The following is a 22,157-nucleotide window of genomic DNA, read 5'->3' as shown; positions in this document are numbered from 1 at the left end:
TAGGAAGAAACCTAGAGAGGAACCAGGCTATGAGGGGTGGCCAGTCCTCTTCTGGCTGTGCCGGGTGGAGATTATAACAGAACTATGCCAAGATGTTCAAAAATGTTCATACGTGACAAGCATGGTCAAATAATAATCATGAATAATTTTCAGTTGGCTTTTCATAGCTGATCATTAAGAGTTGAAAAACAACAGGTCTGGGACAGGTGGCGGTTCCATAACCGCAGGCAGAACAGCTGAAACTGGAATAGCAGCAAGGCCAGGCGGACAGGGGACAGCAAGGAGTCACCACGGGCGGCAGTCCCGACGCATGGTCCTAGGGCCCAGGTCCTCCGAGAGAAAGAAAGAGAGAAGGAGAAAATTAGAGAGAGCCAAGATTTTCAAAATGTTCATAAATGACAAGCATGGTCAAATAATAATCAGGAATAAATCTCAGTTGGCTTTTCATAGCCGATCATTAAGAGTTGAAAACAGCAGGTCTGGGACAGGTAGGGGTTCCATAACCGCAGGCAGAAGAGTTGAAACTGGAATAGCAGCAAGGCCAGGCGGACTGAGGGCAGCAAGGAGTCACCACGGCCGGTAGTCCCGACGTATGGTCCTAGGGCTCAGGTCCTCCGAGAGAAAGAAAGAGAGAAGGAGAAAATTAGAGAGAGCCAAGATTTCCAAAATGTTCATAAATGACAAGCATGGTCAAATAATAATCAGGAATAAATCTCAGTTGGCTTTTCATAGCCGATCATTAAGAGTTGAAAACAGCAGGTCTGGGACAGGTGGGGGTTTCGTAACCGCAGGCAGAAACAGTTGAAACTGGAATAGCAGCAAGGCCGGGCGGACTGGGGACAGCAAGGTGTCAGCATGCCCGGTAGTCCTGACGTATGGTCCTAGGGCTCAGGTTCTCAGAGAGAAAGAGAGAACGAGAGAATTAGAGAGAGCATACTTAAATTCACACAGGACACTGGATAAGACAGGAGAAGTACTCCAGGTATAACCAACTGACCCTAGCCCCCCGACACATAAACTACTGCAGCATAAATACTGGAGGCTGAGACAGGAGCGGTCAGGAGACACTGTGGCCCCATCCGAAGAAACCCCCGGACAGGGCCAAACAGGAAGGATATAACCCCACCCACTCTGCCAAAGCACAGCCCCCACACCACTAGAGGGATATCCTCAACCACCAACTTACAATCCTGAGACAAGGCCGAGTATAGCCCACAAAGGTCTCCACCACAGCACAACCAAGGGGGGGCGCCAACCCAGACAGGAAGTTCACGTCAGTAACTCAACCCACTCAAGTGACGCACCCCTCCTAGGGACGGCATGAAAGAGCACCAGCAAGCCAGTGACTCAGCCCCAGTAACAGGGTTAGAGGCAGAGAATCCCAGTGGAGAGAGGGGAACCGGCCCTGGAGAGACAGCAAGGGCGGTTCGTTGCTCCAGAGCCTTTCCGTTCACCTTCACACTCCTGGGCCAGACTACACTCAATCATATGACCTACTGAAGAGATAAGTCTTCAGTAAAGACTTAAAGGTTGAGACCGAGTCTGCGTCTCTCACATGGGTAGGCAGACTGTTCCATAAAAATGGAGATCTATAGGAGAAAGCCCTGCCTCCAGCTGTTTGCTTAGAAATTTTAGGGACAATTAGGAGGCCTGCGTCTTGTGACCGTAGCGTACGTGTAGGTATGTACGGCAGGACCAACTCGGAAAGATAGGTAGGAGCAAGCCCATGTAACGCTTTATAGGTTAACAGTAAAACCTTGAAATCAGCCCTTGCCTTAACGGGAAGCCAGTGTAGGGAAGCTAGCACTGGAGTAATATGATCAAATTTCTTGGTTCTAGTCAGGATTCTAGCAGCCGTATTTAGCACTAACTGAAGTTTATTTAGTGCTTTATCCGGGTAGCCGGAAAGTAGAGCATTGCAGTAGTCTAACCTAGAAGTAACAAATGCATGGATTAATTTTTCTGCATCATTTTTGGACAGAAAATTTCTGATTTTTGCAATGTTACGTAGATGGAAAAAAGCTGTCCTTGAAACAGTCTTGATATGTTCGTCAAAAGAGAGATCAGGGTCAAGAATAACGCCGAGGTCCTTCACAGTTTTATTTGAGACGACTTTACAACCATCAAGATGAATTGTCAGATTTAACAGAAGATCTCTTTGTTTCTTGGGACCTAGAACAAGCATCTCTGTTTTGTCCGAGTTTAAAAGTAGAACATTTTTAGCCATCCACTTCCTTATGTCTGAAACACAGGCTTCTAGCGAGGGCAATTTTGGGGCTTCACCATGTTTCATTGAAATGTACAGCTGTGTGTCATCCGCATAGCAGTGAAAGTTAACATTATGTTTTCGAATAACATCCCCAAGAGGTAAAATATATAGTGAAAACAATAGTGGTCCTAAAACGGAACCTTGAGGAACACCGAAATGTACAGTTGATTTGTCAGAGGACAGACCATTCACAGAGACAAACTGATATCTTTCCGACAGGTAAGATTTAAACCAGGCCAGAACTTGTCCGTGTAGACCAATTTGGGTTTCCAGTCTCTCCAAAAGAATGTGGTGATCGATGGTGTCAAAGGCAGCACTAAGGTCTAGTAGCACGAGGACAGATGCAGAGCCTCGGTCTGACGCCATTAAAAGGTCATTTACCACCTTCACAAGTGCAGTCTCAGTGCTATGATGGGGTCTAAAACCAGACTGAAGCATTTCGTATACATTGTTTGTCTTCAGAAAGGCAGTGAGTTGCTGCGCAACAGCTTTTTCTAAAATTTTTGAGAGGAATGGAAGATTCGATATAGGCCGATAGTTTTTTATATTTTCCGGGTCAAGGTTTGGCTTTTTCAAGAGAGGCTTTATCACTGCCACTTTTAGTGAGTTTGGTACACATCCGGTGGATAGAGAGCTGTTTATTATGTTCAACATAGGAGGGCCAAGCACAGGAAGCAGCTCCTTCAGCAGTTTAGTAGGAATAGGATCCAGTATGCAGCTTGAAGGTTTAGAGGCCATGATTATTTTCATCATTGTGTCAAGAGATATAGTACTAAAACACTTAAGTGTCTCTCCCGATCCCAGGCCCTCGCAGAGCTGTGCAGATCCAGGACAGCTTAGCCCTGGAGGAATACGCAGATTCAAAGAGGAGTCCGTAATTTGCTTTCTAATGATCATGATCTTTTGCTCAAAGAAGTGCATGAATTTATTACTGCTGAAGTGAAAGCCATCCTCTCTTGGGGAATGCTGCTTTTTAGTTAGCTTTGCAACAGTATCAAAAATAAATTTTGGATTGTTCTTATTTTCCTCGATTAAGTTGGAAAAGTAGGATGATCGAGCAGCAGTGAGGGCTCTTCGGTACTGCACGGTACTGTCTTTCCAAGCTAGTCGGAAGACTTCCAGTTTTGTGTGGCGCCATTTCCGTTCCAATTTCCTGGAAGCTTGCTTCAAAGCTCGGGTATTTTCTGTATACCAGGGAGCTAGTTTCTTATGACAAATGTTTTTCGTTTTTAGGGGTGCAACTGCATCTAGGGTATTGCGCAAGGTTAATTGAGTTCCTCAGTTAAGTGGTTAACTGATTTTTGTCCTCTGACGTCCTTGGGTAGGCAGAAGGAGTCTGGAAGGGCATCAAGGAATTTTTGTGTTGTCTGAGAATTTATAGCACGACTTTTGATGCTCCTTGGTTGGGGTCTGAGCAGATTATTTGTTGCGATTGCAAACGTAATAAAATGGTGGTCCGATAGTCCAGGATTATGTGGAAAAACATTAAGATCTACAACATTTATTCCATGGGACAAAACTAGGTCCAGAGTATGACTGTGGCAGTGAGTAGGTCCAGAGACATGTTGGACAAAACCCACTGAGTCGATGATGGCTCCGAAAGACTTTTGGAGTGGGTCTGTGGACTTCTCCATGTGAATATTAAAATCACCAAAAATTAGAATATGATCTGCTATGACTACAAGGTCTGATAGGAATTCAGGAAACTCAGAGAGGAACGCTGTATATGGCCCAGGAGGCCTGTAAACAGTAGCTATAAAAAGTGATTGAGTAGGCTGCATAGATTTCATGACTAGAAGCTCAAAAGACGAAAACGCCATTTTTTTTTTTGTAAATTGAAATTTGCTATCGTAGATGTTAGCAACACCTCCGCCTTTGCGGGATGCACGGGGGATATGGTCACTAGTGTAACCAGGAGGTGAGGCCTCATTTAACACAGTAAATTCATCAGGCTTAAGCCATGTTTCAGTCAGGCCAATCACATCAAGATTATGATCAGTGATTAGTTCATTGACTATGACTGCCTTTGAAGTGAGGGATCTAACATTAAGTAACCCTATTTTGAGATGTGAGGTATCCCGATCTCTTTCAATAATGGCAGGAATGGAGGAGGTCTTTATCCTAATAAGATTGCTAAGGCGAACACCGCCATGTTTAGTTTTGCCCAACCTAGGTCGAGGCACAGACACAGTCTCAATGGGTATGGCTGAGCTGACTACACTGACTGTGCTATTGGCAGACTCCACTAAGCTGGCAGGTTGGCTAACAGCCTGCTGCCTGGCCTGCACCCTATTTCATTGTGGGGCTAAAGGAGTTAGAGCCCTATCTATGTTGGTAGATAAGATGAGAGCACCCCTCCAGGTAGGATGGAGTCCGTCACTCCTTAGCAGGTCAGGCTTGGTCCTGTTTGTGGGTGAGTCCCAGAAAGAGGGCCAATTATCTACAAATTCTATCTTTTGGGAGGGGCAGAAAACAGTTTTCAACCAGCGATTGAGTGCTGAGACTCTGCTGTAGAGCTCGTCACTCCCCCTAACTGGGAGGGGGCCAGAGACAATTACTCGATGCCGACACATCTTTCTAGCTGATTTACACGCTGAAGCTATGTTGCACTTGGTGACCTCTGACTGTTTCATCCTAACATCGTTGGTGCCGACGTGGATAACAATATCTCTATACTCTCTACACTCGCCAGATTTAGCTTTAGCCAGCACCATCTTAAGATTAGCCTTAACGTCGGTAGCCCTGCCCCCTGGTAAACAGTGTATGATCGCTGGGTGATTCGTTTTAAGTCTAATACTGCGGGTAATGGAGTCGCCAATGACTAGGGTTTTCAATTTGTCAGAGCTAACGGTGGGAGCCTTCGGCGTCTCAGACCCCGTAACGGGAGGAGTAGAGACAAGAGAAGACTCAGACTCAGACTCCGACTCGCTACATAATGGGGAAAACCGGTTGAAAGTTTCTGTCGGCTGAATGAGCGACACCGGTTGAGCATTCCAACAGCATTTCCCTCCAGAAGCCATGAGAAAGTTGTCCGGCTGCGGGGACTGTGCGGGGGGATTTATACTAACGTTACTATCTGTACTTACTTGTGGCACAGACGCTGTTTCTTCCTTTCCTACACTGAAATTACCCTTGCCTAACGATTGCGTCTGAAGCTGGGCTTGCAGCACAGCTATTTTCGCCGTAAGGCGATCGTTTTCCTGTATATTATGAGTACAGCGACTGCAATTAGAAGACATCATGTTAATGTTACTACTTAGCTTCGGCTGTTGAAGGTGTTGACGAACCATGTCCAGATAAAGCGTCCGGAGTGAAAAAGTTGAATGAGGGAAAAAAGTTGCGATGGAAAAACTAAAAATATAAACGGTAATTAAAAACAGAAACAAAACAAAAAACGTAAAGTTGTCAGCTAGCAAAGTAAAGTAAAGTTGGCAGCAAAACGCACAGCAACACGTCTGCAGATTCAACAGGAAGTGACGGCACGTCTGATTGAGATGACCATCCTCACCACTAGGCGTTATTGTCTTCATCTATCATCCTCTACAGAATATCTTCACCCTGGAGCTCCTCACACATAATGGGGATAGGTCTGGGTGAGGAGGACCTTGTGTCTGAGATTCAAACTGTGATGGAAGAGCTAAGAGATGGACTACAGGATCTCTGTAAATCCAGCATGGCCAAGATCTTCAGAACTGGTGAGTCCATGGGCATTTTCAATGGCCTAAAACGTATACAGGGAGATTAGGACCTGTTTTACTATTTTCCCTTTTGATTTTGCTGGTTCTGTAGAGAATGCTCAATGGTTGAGCAGTATATATGGTTATTAATATTACTGAGACTGTTTTCTTGCTTGTAGTGAATGATGCCAGTCTTAGTCCGTCTCAATTGTTCAATGGTCAAGCTGCAGGTAACGGAGCATCTACTGACAACAATCAGGTGGCTTCACAAAATGCAGGTAAGCATCTACAAGATATGTTAAATGAAAACAAAAAACTAAGTTGCAGCTGCCATTTTCTATCAGAATGTTAATCTTTTTTTTCTCATTAATCTCTGTAGCATCCGAAGTGCAATCAAACCCTCAACTGAACACAGGTACATGTTTAATTCAGTCTTTGTATGAGATGATCAAGATGCTTTCCCATGTTGCATTTTAGTATGGGAAATAACATCAAACCCTTCACCTCTACCTAGCTGATTAAACTCAACTCCACGATTTACGATGGATTTGCGCGGTGACTAGCTGTAAAAACAGCTTTCTTATTTTCTCACCTCTATTGCTTTTCTCTCGTGAATGAGGTGACATCAACAAACTTTCTACCTCAACCTCCATTACCTACCACTGGACCTCAAGGTAAATATATGAACAGCGGTCTGAGGATTCTTCAGTGTAGTTCCAAAGTTGGCATTACAATGCAAATAAAATGTTGTCAATAAGAATTGTTTATTTTCTCTCACAACTTTTAGTGAATCAGGTAACCACTGTTGGTTTGGAAAACCCAGAGCTGAAAACCAGAAAAGAAATGCTCAAATGTGAGTAGCCCTTTTACTGCTTTTCACCCTTTTAAAGAGTTCTAGAAATGTAGTCATAAGCAGCATTGAAGCGTCTTCAGATCTTCAGACAATTGGACGCTTCAACAAAAAAGTGAGTGTGGACTACAAAGGATGACCCAGTCTTTCCCGTCTTTCTCCACGTAGTTCGCTATAATCTGACATTTGACCCCAACACTGCTTACCGCCACCTGAAACTGGCTGATGGGGACCGTAAAGCCACTCTGAAGGCAGAGAAGCAGAACCACCCCGACCGTTTCATCTACTGGAGACAGATACTGTGCAGGGAGCCCCTGACTGGAAGCCCCTATTACTGGGAGACAGAGTGGACGGGCCAGAAGGTGGGTTATTACTGCCATAGAAATAGAATTACTAGAAGGGACAAAGCTTCTCAGGCTACGACCACATTTGACTGGAACACTCATGGGTACACACCAGAGGAGGCTGCTGAGGTGAGGATGGCTCCTAAATAATGGCTGGAATGGAGTTGATGGAATAGTATCAAACGTGTTTGATATCATTCCATTGGCTCAATTCCAGCCATTATTAGGAGCCGTCCTTCCCTCAGCAGCCTTCACCGGTACACACTTAATATAATTATATTTATATGGTTGCTCCCTCATCATTAAGATCATGTCAATTTATGTTATGTACTTGAGAGATGCCCTTGATTTGAATCTGTCACCAATTGACTAGTATTCACCATTTTGGCTTTGAGTTATTTTACCTAGTAGTTATTATTTGTCACTCAGATCACTATCGGCGTGGCCTACAGAGACCTAGACAGAAAGGAGGCTGACGACAGCAGCAGGCTGGGCTACAACGAGCCTGAACTGGTCTGGGACGGGCTTCTCAATGTGGCACGCTGAGAAGGAGACCCAGCTAAACTCAACCAAGGCTCGCAGGCTGGGGGTGTACCTGGACCAACATTAAGGAGTACTGGTCTTCTACAGGATCTCCAACAACCAGGCCCATCTCATCCATTCCCTCCAGACAGACTTTACTGGCCCTCTCTATCCTGGGTTCTGCTTCTGGTCAGGGGTTGGGGCATCTGTGACTCTAAGTCAACTGGACTAATTTATACAACTGATAGGAAAGTTCCAGTATTAGATGCTGATTTGCTGATAGCTTGTTCCAGCCATATCTTAGCTGCTGTCCTATTGTCATGTGCCTTTTTGGTTTGTAAGAATTATATTCAAATGCATGATTGATAAAAACATTTTTTAGCATAAACAAAGTTGCTTGAAGTGAATTTGAGTTGTTTTCAAAATACCAGTAGAAACGTATCTTCTGTTTGAAATTAGGCCATTTTCAGTTTAACACAAATGAGTTTCCTGAATAAGATGATACGTTATATAAATCCAGGGGCGCAACATTTGTTTTAGAGGTGGGGGGGACATATATATACAGTACCAGTCAAAAGTTTGGACACACCTACTCATTCACAGGTTTTTATTTATTTGTACTATTTTTTCCATTGTAGAATAACAGTGAAGACATCAAAACTATGAAATAGCATATATGGAATCATGTAGTAACCAAAAAGGGTTAAACAAATCAAAATATATTTTAGTTTCTTCAAAGTAGCCACCCTTTGCCTTGACAGCTTTGCACACTCTTGGCATTCTCTCAACCAGCTTCATGAGGAATGCTTTTCCAACAGTCTTGAAGGAGTTATGCGCATCACCGCATAACACGGTGCCTGACCGGTCACACGCTCCCCACGGTAAGCCCGGGGAATTGGCTCAGGTCTAAACCCTGACTCCGCCAATCTCCCCGTGTGCCTCCCCCCCCCCAAAAAAAATTGGGGAGCTGCCTCTCGGGCTTCCGCTGTTGTCTCAACTCCTCGTAGTGTCGCCGTTCCTCTCTCACTACCTCCGCCTGCTTCCATGGCAGGGTCGTGTCCCCTGCCATTACCTCCTCCCAGGTCCAGGATGTCCTCCACTCCCTTTTCTCCCGGGCCTAGGATCCCTGCTCCTCCTGGCCACGCTGCTTGGTCCTTTAGTGGTGGGATGTTCTGTAACGGCTATCGTCGGAATGAGACCAAAGCGCAGCGTGGAAAGTGTCCATGATTTAATGTTCAAAAAACACTCAAACAAAATGACAAAAGGTGAAAACGAAAGTGCACAGTTCTCAGGAAAAAACACTAAACAGAAAACAACATCCCACAAAACCCAAACTGAAAATTACAACTTATATATGATCCCCAATCAAATACAAAGATAGACAGCTGCCTCTGATTGGGAACCACACTAACATAGAAATAGAATGCCCACCCTCGTCACACCCTGACCTAACCAAAATAGAGAATAAAAATCTCTCTAAAGCCAGGGCGTGACCGCATGGTCCTAAAGCACAACGTTGCCTCGTTTTGTATCACATTCCAATGATAAAACTGGGGTTGACAAAAATGCTATTTCAAAATGTGGGGTAGACCTGTCCCCAGTGAAAGTTGCGCCCCTGTATAAATCTGTCCACTTAGCTCGCTTAAATAAGTTGCTGATATATCTAGATTTTTTTTTTTTTTTTTTTTAAATATATATTTTTAAATTTGTTTACTTCAGTTTATTTAGTAAATACTTTCTTAACACTGATTTTATCTTAACTGCATTGTTGGTTAAGGCCTTGTAAGTAAACATTTCACTATAAGGTTGTATTCGGTGCATATGACAAATAAAAATTGATTTGATTTGATTGGCACTTGCCTCCTTATGTAATAAGATGAACAGTTTATGACAGGAAACTCCTTAATCTCCACATCATAATTGCTGACCTTGCTCCACTCGTTCTGCCTCAGTCTATTCTCTTTAACAGCGTCATCTGCATTATTCCCCATTGCTTTCCATATAGGAAGATCAACACTGTTCTTATACAAACACCCTGACAATCTACTCCCCTTGCCTTCTGCGCTCCCCTCCCAACATGCTATGCTGGGAATGAGTTCACTGTTTTTCACCTCTCGCCCATTGCATCAGGAAAGGGTCCCCTGCCGACTACCTGACACTCTCTCCATCGCCCATTAACATACACAATGAGCAGGTGGAAGCTGCCTGACACCTGAAAACACAGGTAAAGTGTCATTGCAGTTCAATGGGAACTCCATGGTCCGGGTGACAGACAATACCTGTCCCACATATGCAGGACACAAAGCCTGCCACTGCCCAGCCCACAGAGGACAGACAGTGGGAGGTGGCATTTACTCAGGGTTTATAGACCGAGTTCATCTCCTGGTGACAGTCTATCCATCCCATCCGACTGTCTGTGAACATCGACTGCCATCTCCAAGCTGCAAAATGAGAGGTGGGCATCTCTATGGTTTCCTATATGACAGGGAAGCATAACTGCAGATGTAGGCTCCAGAGTGGTTGAATGAGGACAGAGGAGTTAAGCTTTTGGTCTAGAGTAGCCAAGGGGGTGCACAACTCCTGTCCTGGAGGGCAGCAGTCCTGCTGCTTTTTGTACGGGGAAATGGGCTCCGCAAGGGTACAGTTATAAATATTACTGGAACATGCTGCTAGATCAGGTAGTCTAGGAAAGACTGAAGTTACATGTTTATACTTTCCCTATTCAAATACAGTCTGTTCGGTCATGAGTAGTGTTGATTCTCTCTGCATGCACCATTTGTCTAAGATGGTGTGTGACGCTGCAGGTGTGTGTACAGTATATGGAAGAGTGCATTCTGTGGTGTAACTGTGTGCTTTATTCTGCTCTCTCCTCCTACAGCTATCGTACTGCTGTGCTTGCTGGGGGCCGCTCTGGCCAATGAATACAGCTGGAATAGCCCTGGAGAGACAACAAAGGACCCCAAAACAGAGAACTGTAAGGGATAGAGAGAGTAGGAAGGGGAGAAAGGGAGACACTATACACACTGAGGATGGCAAACAGGGAGGAGTGTTGAGAACCACTGTCTAATCCTTTGTCCTGTCTGTCTGTGTGTCTGTGTCCACACAGTGTGTCTGGCGGACCAGGCCTCCTGCGGCTGCTGCCTGATGCAGAAGCAGATGTGGAGGATGGAGCAGTTTTTCAACATGAGTCTGAACGAGCTGCAGAAGGGCCTGGAGAAGGCAAAGGCCGTGGTCAACAACGTCCGCGGTGAGACCACCTGACCGCAATCACTATCTCCATTACCACATCAACACCGGCCAATGTGTTACATTTTGACTGGAAACCAAATGGCTTGCTGTTATTTTATCTCATTGTATATTCATTTCTCTATCTTTCCCTCTCTCTCTTTCCATCTGCAGCTAGCCGTAGTGCCTTCTCCGTGGCCCTGACCAACACACGCCGTTGCGAGGGCCCCTTCCGTGAAGCTAGGACCATTGTCTACCAGCACATCTTCGTTAACCTGGGCGAGGGCTACAACAACCGCACCGGCATCTTCACTGCGCCCCGCTCCGGTGTCTACAGCCTGGCCCTGACCGTGTACAGCGACTCGGGCGCCCCCGGCGCCACCCTGGCCGCCTGCGCCAACCTGATGGTGAACGGGCGCCAGGTGGCGGGCTGCAGTGAGCAGAACCAGCAGGACCAGGAGGACAGCACCACCACGGTGATGGCCATCCAGCTGCAGGCCGGGGACAAGTTGTCCGTCACCCTGCCCATCGGATGCTTCCTGTGCGACGAACAGAGCCACTACAACACCTTTTCCGGCTTCCTGCTCTACGCCACCGACTAAGTCTAAGCTGAGGCTGTTGAGGTTACCACACCCCACCACCTTCGCCCTGTCTTTAACTCCTTTGCCCAGTCCTGCTTCTGGAAGGGAACTTGGAGCTGGTCTTGAGGCTCTGTACTGAGTGTTTGATCAGAGGCCAGCTCCTCCAGTGAATGTCAATCAGAACCCCATTCATCTTTCTAGGACCAGAACTAGCCCCCCCCCCCCCCCCCCTCGTCTTGACCATCCCCCCAACAACTTTGGGTAACAACTTCTTACCCAGTCAAGTTAACTGGTGATGTATACAGTGGTGGGAAAAAAGCTGTTTGCATATGTTAGAATTTTTTTGAAAATAAACCATGATTATACAACAAGTACTTGGTCTGTGTTCTTTTATCTCTCCCTGAATACAGTAGTGCAATAACACATACTAATACTAACATTACTTAATGATCCTAAGGGTCCACAAATAGAGACAAACGTTTAATGTACTGGGATGAGTGAGGTAGAAGTACAGCCTCTGCGCAATGAAGATGAGCATTTGCCAAATGAGCATTTGAGATTTTTTTGAAAATGTTTCCATTTATTTTGGGGAGTCGACCATAGAGGGTTATATTGACCCTATCTCGTTAACCTTTTCCTTGAATAAATCAAATGTGTCACAAAAGTGACAAACTCAACTCACCTCAACTCAACTCACCGTTGTATCTCTAAGAATTAACATCAAGACCAAATGTTCACACATTAAAAGAATACATTGTCCTCTTGAGTGAAATGGATTCATTTGACACCACTTTATGTAATCTGATAATATTTTTCAACTTGTTATCTGACCTCCGTACCATACATCTATGCTCAACAAGTTGTCAGGGATGTACAGGCTAGGGGTGTACAGAGCAGTAAAGTTTAGCCATAAGCATTAATACTGTGGTCAGGTGCCACAAAGAGGGACTTAGGAAAATTACAAATGGCCCAGAACAGGGCAGCACAGCTGGCACTTAAATGTACACGGAGAGCTAATATTAATAATATGTATGTTAATATCTCCTGGCTTAAAGTAGAGGAGAGACTGACTTCATCACTACTTGTATTTGTGAGAAGTATTGACATGTTGAATGCACGGAGGTGTCTGTTTAAACTACTAGCACACAGCTCAGACACCCATGCATACCCCAGAAGACATGCCACCAGAGGTCTCTTCACAGTCCCCAAGTCCAGAACAGACTATGGGAGGCACACGGTACTACAGTATATAGAGCCATGACTACATGGAACTCTATTCCATATCAGGTAACTGATGCAAGCAGTAGAATCAGATAAAAAACAGATAAAAATACACCTTATGCGATTGTGGGGACTGTAAAGACACATACACACACACATGCTAACATACTAACAGTGGTGTAAAGTTCTTAAGTAAAAATACTTTAAACTACTACTTAAGTCGTTTTTTGTGGTGTCTGTACTTTACTATCTATATTTTTTACAACTTTTACTTTTACTTTTACATTCCTAACTAAAATAATGATAATAATATAATAATAATTTTTACTCCATACATTTTCCATACATTCTCCCTGACAGCCAAAAGTACTCGTTACATTTTGAATGTTTAGCAGGACAGGAAAATGGTCAAATTCACGTACTTATCAAGAGAACATCCCTGGTCATCCTTACTGCCTCTGATCTGGAGGACTCACTTAAAACAAATGCTTTGTTTGTAAATTATGTTGTAGTCTGGCTAAACAAAATTTAAAGTGCTGTCTGGTGTGCTTAATATAAACAATTTGAAATGATTTATACTTGTACTTTTGATACTTAAGTATATTTAAAACTAAATACTTTTAGACTTTAAGTCAAGTAGTATTTTACTGGGTGACTTTCACATTTTCTATTAAGGTATCTTTACTTTTACTCAAGTATGACAATTGGGTACTTTTTCCACCACTACTTACTATACACACGTCCACATGGATTTTGTGTTGTAGATATGTGGTAGTAGAGTAGTGGTCTGAGGGCACACACTTAATGTGTTGTGAAATGTATTGTAATGTTTTTAAAGTTATAAAAACAGGTTATAACGGCTTTAATTTTGCTGGACCCTAGAAAGAGAGGATCCATAACAAATACAAATGCTGTATCTATCTCTATTGCCATCAGACTCCACACTTGACAGATTTAACCTCAATGACCTCAGTGAATCAGAGATAATGTGACTGAAAATCCAATGAGGAGTCTGTTATGGACTAGAGTATAATTTGCATGAATCTGAACTATAGAGGTGAACAAGTACAATACAATGTGTATTTGGCTCAACAATATTGGTGTTCCTCTGACATATGAATATCTTCACAGATTTCCTTATGTCACATTCAGCAGCACATTACTTAAATGCTATGAACTAGCTACATTTTATTTTTTTTATTTTTTTTATTTTACCAGGTAAATTGACTGAGAACACGTTCTCATTTGCAGCAACGACCTGGGGAATAGTTACAGGGGAGAGGAGGGGGATGAATGAGCCAATTGTAAACTGGGGATTATTAAGTGACCATGATGGTTTGAGGGTCCGATTGGGAATTTAGCCAGGACACCGGGGTTAACACCCCTACTCTTACGATAAGTGCCATGGGATCTTTAATGACCTCAGAGAGTCAGGACACCCATTTAACGTCCCATCCGAAAGACGGCACCCTACACAGGGCAGTGTTCTGGACATACAGTATGTAGCACAACCAGTTCTCGGGACTCCAACTATTATGTATATATCATATAGCATACACATTCAACGTACAGACAGGGTTGGGGAGTATTAAGGGATTACAAAAAAACTGTAACTTGTTACGTTACCAGCTAAAATATTGTAATCAGATTATAGATACTTTTGAAAAACGAGATGATTACTTCGAGGATTACTTTTAAATTCGGAAAGAATGTTTGCGAGAAAAAAACCTCAATGACATTCAAATCAGCGTTGAAAAAAGGCGCAAGTTTAAGTTTGTTCCACCTGAGCGAGTCTGACCACACATCAGAGACCACTATGATGACAAGGATAAGAGCAGTGGAGTAGTCTACGGCGATACGGATATCACTTATTTTTTATATTTTTTTATTCATTTTTAAATACATTTTTATTCATTATACAAAAATCAACAACTTACATTGCTACATCAAACATGTCTAACAATACAAAACACAAGTATTAACAATAAAATACTAAAACATACAAAAATATAAATAAAAGAATTAAAAAAAATAAACAATTCTAATGCAATTGTATTCACTCTGAAAAAATCTCATTATAATGATTCAGGAAGATGATATTCTTGTTGTTATTCACTAGGGATAATGTCTTATTAACAAGATAATTAAATTCAATCAAAAATATGTGTAACTTGGTATATAATTCTGGAATTGTATATTGTGTATAAAGTATTTACAAACAAGAATTTAAAAAATCACAATAACTTCAATGGTCTTGTTATCATTGCAATAGTAACATATTATATCCTTCATGTCAAAAACATGGGTAGTGTTCATAATGGTAAATAAGTATTCTGCAAGGTTTTCCCCAAATTCTGACACAAATTTACATTCAAAGAACAAGTGAATCAGATTATCTTCTTTTTCACAGAAAACGCATCAATAGCCACAAATTTGGACAATATAGAATTTCATGGATATATCTTATGTAGAATTTTAAAGTGCACTTCCTTAAATTAGTTTGGTATACAATATTTGTAAGGCCTTAACCAAGGTTTTTTTTAGAGACAATGTCAGGAATAGGGACGGCAGGTAACCTAGTGGTTAGAGCGCTGGACTAGTAACCGAAAGGTTACAAGATCGAATCGCCGAGCTGACAAGTTAAAAATCTGTCGTTCTGCCCCTGAACAGGCAGTTAACCCACTCTTCCTAGGCCGTCATTGAAAATAAGAATTTGTTCTTAACTGACTTGCCTAGTTAAATAAAGGTAAAAAATAAGCATGTTCCTCTAGGCGTAAATTGGTTCTGTGAATGAAAAATGTGTCTTATATATTTATTACAACAAGATTTCTCAAGTAAGTCCACGCCTTCCAAACTGAGTTCTGGATAAACTTTGTGATCATCACCAAAGCTAAGATGACTTTTTTTTTTTTTTGTTGTGTAGTTAGACCACTGGGAACGACTTTGATCACAGATATAAACTCTCTGAAAGGTATTGGAAACTCATTCAATGTTATAAATTGTTCATATGTAAGAATATTACCCCTGTTGTCAAAAACATCAAGAACAAAGTCAATATTCCTCTCATGCCAGCTGGGGTAGAACAATGACTTATTCCTTACAGTTATGTCTGAATTATTCAACAAAATAGCTTTATGTGGGGAAAATGTGCAGAAAACATTTTCCAGGACATTAAAACTTGTTGGTGAAACCTAGCCAATTTAGCGGGTAATCTTTCAGGAATATAATTACATTTCAGTAAAAATGTAAGACCCCCCAATTTATTAAACAAATTATTTGGAATGAAATACCATATTGCATCAGTATTGATCAAACATCTTTTCAACAAGTTGATCTTGAAAGTGTTATTTATGTCAACAAAATCCAACACTTCCAGACCTCCTTCAGCTCTTTTATTAGAAAGGACTGACTTTTTTAGTTTGTGAGACTTATTTTTCCAGATGAAGTCAAGAAAGGTCTTATTGATCTCTTTACAGGTAGAGGGATTTACAAATAAAGATAATGAGGGGTACACAAAGCGAGACAGTCCCTCTGCCTTGGACAGAAGCACTCTCCCAAGTATAGAAAGATCCCTTTGTAGCCAATTATTCAATATATTTTTGGTTTTAGGAGAGAAATGAATATGTTGTCTGTTTTTTTATAACAGGTGTATCCCGAAATATTTAACACAGTCCTTTACAGGAATATTTTCTATTTCTTTATCATCGGATTCATATAAACAAAAGATTTCACATTTAGAAACATTCCGTTTTAATCCTGATGCAATAGAGAATACAGTGATAGCATTAAGGGCATGGGCGACCTGGTCTTTGTCTCTTAAAAAGAGATCGACGTGGTACATCGACTTGGGAAACAAAGATCTGATGTACCCCCTCGCAATGTCATCTTGCTCTTAAAAAAATGGAAATACTCGTGGAAAATGGCCAAGGGGAACAAGTTTCTGAACGAGAGAAGCTCCGCATCAAAGATGCTATGATACCGCAGGATCAGACTGCCAGGGAGAAACTGTGGCCGCTTATACAGAATGCGCGACAAGAGGGAAAGAAGGCTGGGTTCAGGGCCCACACGTGTTTATCGAAGGAAGAATGATTACTGGGTAATTATGTTGACATGAACCATACTGGAACTGTGAGTACTGCCAAGAGTACATTTAATGTACTGCCACGAGTTAATGTACAGTGTGAACTACAATTTATGAACACTTGCCAACTCAAAAAAGGAGGAAAAAAAGAGATTTGTTATACTGTTAACAAACTCTACCTCAGCTGAGGGTAGTTTTCAGTCAGAGTAATCCTCTCAAGGTTCACTGTTTGATTTATTGTTCACATTACTCCTTTTGTTATCTAGTTTGTGTTCTGTCTTTTTTTAAATTCAACTCACTCAATATCGTTAGTCTGAATGCTCGGGGTTTGGGAGATCTTACAGAAAGGAAAGCCTTATTTTTATATTGTAAACGCAGTAACGCAGATGTCCTTCTTCGGGATATCACTCATTATTGATATCTACATAGCGCATTGATGTGAATCACACTGCTGCTTTCTCATTTAGCTATTTGCGCCTCATAGATTGTGGTTGTTGTGGATGGCTGTTCACAAATCTAAATGTGTATCTGAACCCAATAATGGTTGAATTCAAGAAGTTTAAGCTGCCTATCAATCTTTGTTTTTGAAACCAGTGGACAGCCTGTGAAAAATGCCTACTGGCGATTTTATTGCTCAATCTAATTCATGCTGATAAAAATAAATCCATAGGCCTAATGGACACACGCTCAAAGTTGCACACTTTTTAAATACTTAAAAGGACATTCTGTAGTTGCTACATCAATTTTTGGACTTGACAGCCAATTTCTTTCCTGAGGTCTTGGCTGATTTCTTTTGATTTTCCCATGATGTTAAGCAAAGAGGCACTGAGTTTGAAGGTAGGTCTTGAAATACATCCACAGGTACACCTCTGATTGACTCAAATTATGTAAATTAGCCTATCAGAAGCTTCTAAAGCCATGACATGATTTTCTGGAATTTTCCAAGCTGTTTAAAGGCACAGTCAATTTAGTGTATGTAAACTTCTGACCCACTGGAATTGTGATACAGTGAATGATAAGTGAAATAATCTGTCTGTAAACAATTGTTGGAAAAATTACTTGGGTCATGCACAAAGCAGATGTCCTAACCAACTTGCCAAAACTATAGTTTGCTAACAAGACATTTGTGGAGTGGTTGAAAAACGAGTTTTAATGACTCCAACCTAAGTGTATATATACAGTTCCAACTTCAACTGTATATATATATATATATATATATATATATATATATTCTTGAAGAATATTGAAGAATATTCTTGAAGAATATTGAAGAATATTCTTGAAGAATATAAGTTATAAATCCTTCATGAGCTTAGTTCAACTGTCACACTCCATGAGAACCCAAAGTATTAGTTTGTTTTACTCTAATGTTTGTAAACATTGTAAATGTAAACAAACACTGTACAGCCTCATAACATGGTTCAAACAAGAATTGTTATATCATGGATGGTCAGTCCTTGCATCCATAGATCTGTCAGAGGCGGGGCATCTGTTTTGGTATTGTTTCATCAGTAGATTTGCCCTTTGAACAGCTGCATATTATCAAGATATCAAAGTGTCACCAACACAAAGGTAAACAATAGTTCTACAGCAAATGCAGCAGATGGCATTCATTTTTTCACATGTAAATAGCACTTTCAGTAGTGGTCAAAGCATCAAATTCCATGAGCGCAGCATTTGTTTTTCAACACAAATCAATTGGCGGCAGGTAGCCTAGTGGTTAGAGCATTGGGGCAGTAACCAAAATGGTTGCTAGATTGAATCCCCGAGCCGCCAAGGTAAAAAATCTGTTGTTCTGCCCCTGAACAAGGCAGCTAACCCACTGTTCCTAGGCCGTCATTGTAAATAAGAATTTGTTCTTAACTGACTTGCATGGTTAAATAAAAATTAGGTCTGGCTAATAAGTCTTCAGTTTTGGGGTTATGCTCAGATAAAACATTTTGTCTAATCTATACTTTATATTTCCCAGTCCTATTCTTGAAGATCAAGGGGTATAACATTTATTGGAATGACTGGAATTCTGATAGACTTTGGTTTTTAATGTAAAGACATAATTTAATCGTATTATTATATGTAGTAGAAAGCGATGGGTTAGAAGAAGCCTACATAACCAACCCATAAAGTAAAATGTAACATCTGTATATGGCTAGCTATGTAAACGTTAACATTGATTTATCCTGCAATAGATGTCATTCAATTGGTAACATACATTTTTGTCTTCTATCTTCTAATGCCTCTTAAGGGGAAAGTAATCTAAAAGTAACGGAACGTAATCAGATTACGTTACTGAGTTTGGGTAATCCAAAAGTTACGTTACTGATTACAATTTTGGACAGGTAACTAGTATCTACAACGGATTACATTTAGAATGTAACCTACCCAATTCTGCATACAGACAGACATACAATGCAACATTTATATAAACCTATACTGTATGTATGTGCATTTAAAAAAAAAGTAATTGGTAATCATCATCAGCAGCAGCAGCACTACTGTAAGATAGACCCTATTTATTACCCCTGTTTATTCTCTGTCTAGGGTCGCAGTTGGATGATGTTATCGGATGACATAAACCAACCCAATACTTTGACCTCCATTCTCTGATTCGCCTCAAAGGAAATGGATAGCATCTAAAGAACCGGGTCGCTCAACAGGGGACATGTGACAGTCAGCAACGCTGACAAAACAACAATCAATACTGTATATGATGGTCAACAATAAGTGGAGAACAGGAACTCTCTCCACCACCTCCGCCCACACCCAGGTGTGAGAACCAGGTGACACTATATCTGGGTCTCCTGATCCACTGATAATGCCTCTCAATGAGACAGCAATAAACCCACGTATATTTGGGAAACGCCATTCAAAATCCTCCATAACAATCTATTCAATAGTAGCACGAAACACTGTGTCCACTGGGAGTTTTAGGGAAACCAGACACCGGTGTCCTTTTAAAAACCTACCATTTTCACACAACGGCAAAGATGAGCTGGCTTCTTACAGGACCTCTCATTCACACCCAAGGAAGAAACACTGACATGGCATTGTCTTTAACTTGTCACATGGGAGACTATTGAATGTGTTCTAGGTGCCCTCCGTTAGGAACCCTACTTCAGCCTGTGTTTTTGGGGTTGGGGTTTGTGTACATGGAATGGCCGCGGAGCTTTTCTCATCCATCTGCGGAAGGGTGGGTCTCAGACAGGGAACCAATAGCACGGCAGCACCACCCCGCCTGCATTAAACTCCTACATAGTCTTAGAAGGATTCCCAAGTCTGCTCACCTACTGTAAGAACAAGGAAACAAGACGTGGGCTTCTTACAACGATACAGTAAGTACTGCCTTTCCTCCCTTCGCCCTCAGACTGTCTGGAGGCTCTCAGGTCTGGTGAGATAGGAGCTATGCAATGCTTATGGAATATACATAAAGCAATGCGCTAATGATACTGAAGTTCTATATTGTCCATTTTGATGAGTGACCGCTTTGGATAAGCAAAAAGGCACTGTGTTGATAATATTTTATTTGAAATGTAAAAACCAATCCGATGGGAAAAGAACTGTAGATGAAAAAAAGTTTTAGAATGGGTGTAGGCTGCTTTAGCAAAATGCTTTATACGCAGAAAATAAAATCTGGGTACTGAGATCAACTATTGTTTACATGTTTTTATCAAAGATGGTGGAATGACCTATGAATATCAACCATTTTGCAGTTGACTATCCAGTCAGGAAATGAAGGAGGTTGATGTAACTTTAGAGCACCATCTTGACGAGGCATTCTCAAAAAACTAACTAAAACTTCAGAGTCCTGAACGGGTTGAGTAGACTGTGAATGTTAGTCATCATGACCAGTGCGTGAACTACAAATATATTATGTTTCATGCAGCTGGTTCTCAGCAGAGAGCATAGCCATGCGATGCTTATAAACATTTTCAAAAGTCTCTTTTCATTGTAATTTGAAGGTATGCTGTAGGACCAACAGTAACTATCTATGTATTACAGATAATGAAGTTTGTTGCAATGTCTGCTCTGTGCCTGTGGGGGGTGCTGTGCCTCTGTGCCAGTGTGAAGGCCATGGGGACTTTTGAGCTGATGCGAGATGCAGCAGGTAACAGAAAACCTCATGACGCCTCAGTTTTTTCTCTTCTTTTTGTATGTTATCCACCCCAAACATATCTTAACAATCAAATGTTATGTCAAACTATTGGTCCTGCTTTGACAACTTTTGACCCCTACTCTCTGCCTCCCTCTACCTCCCCTCCCACCTTCCTCCCCACTGTCCCCAGTGGTCTGGACTGGTGCCCTGCCCTGTGGGACGTGGGACTGTGAGTGTGCTTTCAACAGCCAGCGGGGCTGCTGCTGTGTGGCCAATGAGATGAGTATGCTGGAGGACAACACCTTCATGCGCATGGTGAACATGTGGGAGCAGCTCACCCGATTGGACAACGACATCAAGGAAGTCACAGGTACTGGAAAATACATCTGTTTCCTAGTTTGATTAAGTCAAATCCCTAATGTTCAAGTCCCAGGCTTCTAACTTCTTCTGTTCTCCTTCCCTCGTTCTGTGACTCAGGCAACAATAAGATTGCGTTCACCGCGGCGATGAGATCTAGAAGCGACTGCTTCGGGCCCTTCACTAGCAACGTGCCAATCCGCTACTACGCCATCTCTCTCAACCAGGGCAATGGATACAATGACGCTCTGGGTAGGACGCCACACTGCGTTGTCGCATCATTTCCCCACATACTTACTGGATAAATAACATAATACAAAATAAAACACACATACACACACTCACCCATTCACACTCCCTCTCCATCTCCCTGTGTGTGTCCTCTATCCAGGTACCTTCACCTCCCCCCGCGCTGGCCTCTACTCCTTCTCCTTCACGGCCTACTCCAACGTGGGCGTGGACGGCGAGCGTCTTTACCACAAGGTGCAGCTAATAAAGAACAACGAGGTGGTGGCCTCTGTGTGGGAGGACAACCGGGAGGACACGGAGGACAGCGCCACCCATTCGGTGCTGGTGTCTCTGCGCCAGGGCGACCAGGTGTACGTGGAGCTGCTCTCCGGCAGGAGTCTGTGTGGCAACACCAAGGAGTACAACAGGTTCAGCGGATACCTGGTCTACCCCTTCACACAGGAGTAGAGGACAGAGTTACACACACATGCCAAAACAAACATGAAAACACACATACATGCATGAATGCACACAAATATATACTGATATGGCACTCACACACACATAATGTTCCAGGTGTGTGTATTGTGTGTGTGTGTGTGTGTCTGTGCACCATTGTAACCAATGATATTCCATGTGCAGTTAAATTCAGACAGTCTGCCTGTGAAATAGTATTGCTTTGAACAAAATAAAAGCTAATTTGTTACATGAA

General features: G+C 42.2%; 2 protein-coding genes and 1 long non-coding RNA gene across 3 annotated transcripts; all 3 read left to right on the top strand.

Annotated features, from left to right (window-relative positions):
• The first annotated feature begins 6,131 nt into the window (after nucleotides 1–6,131).
• LOC129832326 (uncharacterized) lies at nucleotides 6,132–7,064 on the top strand. The gene is made up of 3 exons (XR_008755905.1): nucleotides 6,132–6,224; nucleotides 6,326–6,799; nucleotides 6,965–7,064. It is a non-coding gene; the product is annotated as an uncharacterized LOC129832326 (long non-coding RNA).
• A 3,383-nt stretch (nucleotides 7,065–10,447) lies between these two features.
• cbln20 (cerebellin 20) lies at nucleotides 10,448–11,489 on the top strand. Its single transcript, XM_055894952.1, has 4 exons — nucleotides 10,448–10,466; nucleotides 10,541–10,636; nucleotides 10,769–10,909; nucleotides 11,062–11,489. The coding sequence occupies exons 1-4, from the start codon at nucleotides 10,448–10,450 to the stop codon at nucleotides 11,487–11,489; spliced, it is 684 nt and encodes a 227-aa protein (XP_055750927.1).
• A 9,289-nt stretch (nucleotides 11,490–20,778) lies between these two features.
• On the top strand, nucleotides 20,779–22,157 carry LOC129831553 (complement C1q-like protein 4). Its single transcript, XM_055894916.1, has 4 exons — nucleotides 20,779–20,872; nucleotides 21,051–21,230; nucleotides 21,338–21,469; nucleotides 21,609–22,157. Exons 1-4 carry the CDS (start codon nucleotides 20,785–20,787, stop codon nucleotides 21,911–21,913), a joined length of 705 nt encoding a protein of 234 aa, XP_055750891.1. The 5' UTR covers nucleotides 20,779–20,784; the 3' UTR covers nucleotides 21,914–22,157.

Source organism: Salvelinus fontinalis, chromosome 33 (assembly GCF_029448725.1).
Source record: "Salvelinus fontinalis isolate EN_2023a chromosome 33, ASM2944872v1, whole genome shotgun sequence".
In the NCBI taxonomy this organism is placed as follows: Eukaryota; Metazoa; Chordata; class Actinopteri; order Salmoniformes; family Salmonidae; genus Salvelinus; species Salvelinus fontinalis.
Note: the sequence above shows the minus strand (reverse complement) of the source record. Positions and strands in the feature narration are given on the sequence as shown.

What these genes read in the sequence shown, in the direction of transcription:
- cbln20 (XM_055894952.1), top strand. An exon ending in GGACCCCAAAACAGAGAACT is followed by an intron (nt 10,637 to 10,768) that starts GTAAGGGATAGA and finishes GTGTCCACACAG; the next exon opens with TGTGTCTGGCGGACCAGGCC. An exon ending in CGTGGTCAACAACGTCCGCG is followed by an intron (nt 10,910 to 11,061) that starts GTGAGACCACCT and finishes TTCCATCTGCAG; the next exon opens with CTAGCCGTAGTGCCTTCTCC.
- LOC129831553 (XM_055894916.1), top strand. Translation starts at nt 20,785, where the DNA reads ATGTCTGCTCTGTGCCTGTGGGGGGTGCTGTGCCTCTGTGCCAGTGTG. An exon ending in GCTGATGCGAGATGCAGCAG is followed by an intron (nt 20,873 to 21,050) that starts GTAACAGAAAAC and finishes CACTGTCCCCAG; the next exon opens with TGGTCTGGACTGGTGCCCTG. An exon ending in TGGATACAATGACGCTCTGG is followed by an intron (nt 21,470 to 21,608) that starts GTAGGACGCCAC and finishes TCCTCTATCCAG; the next exon opens with GTACCTTCACCTCCCCCCGC.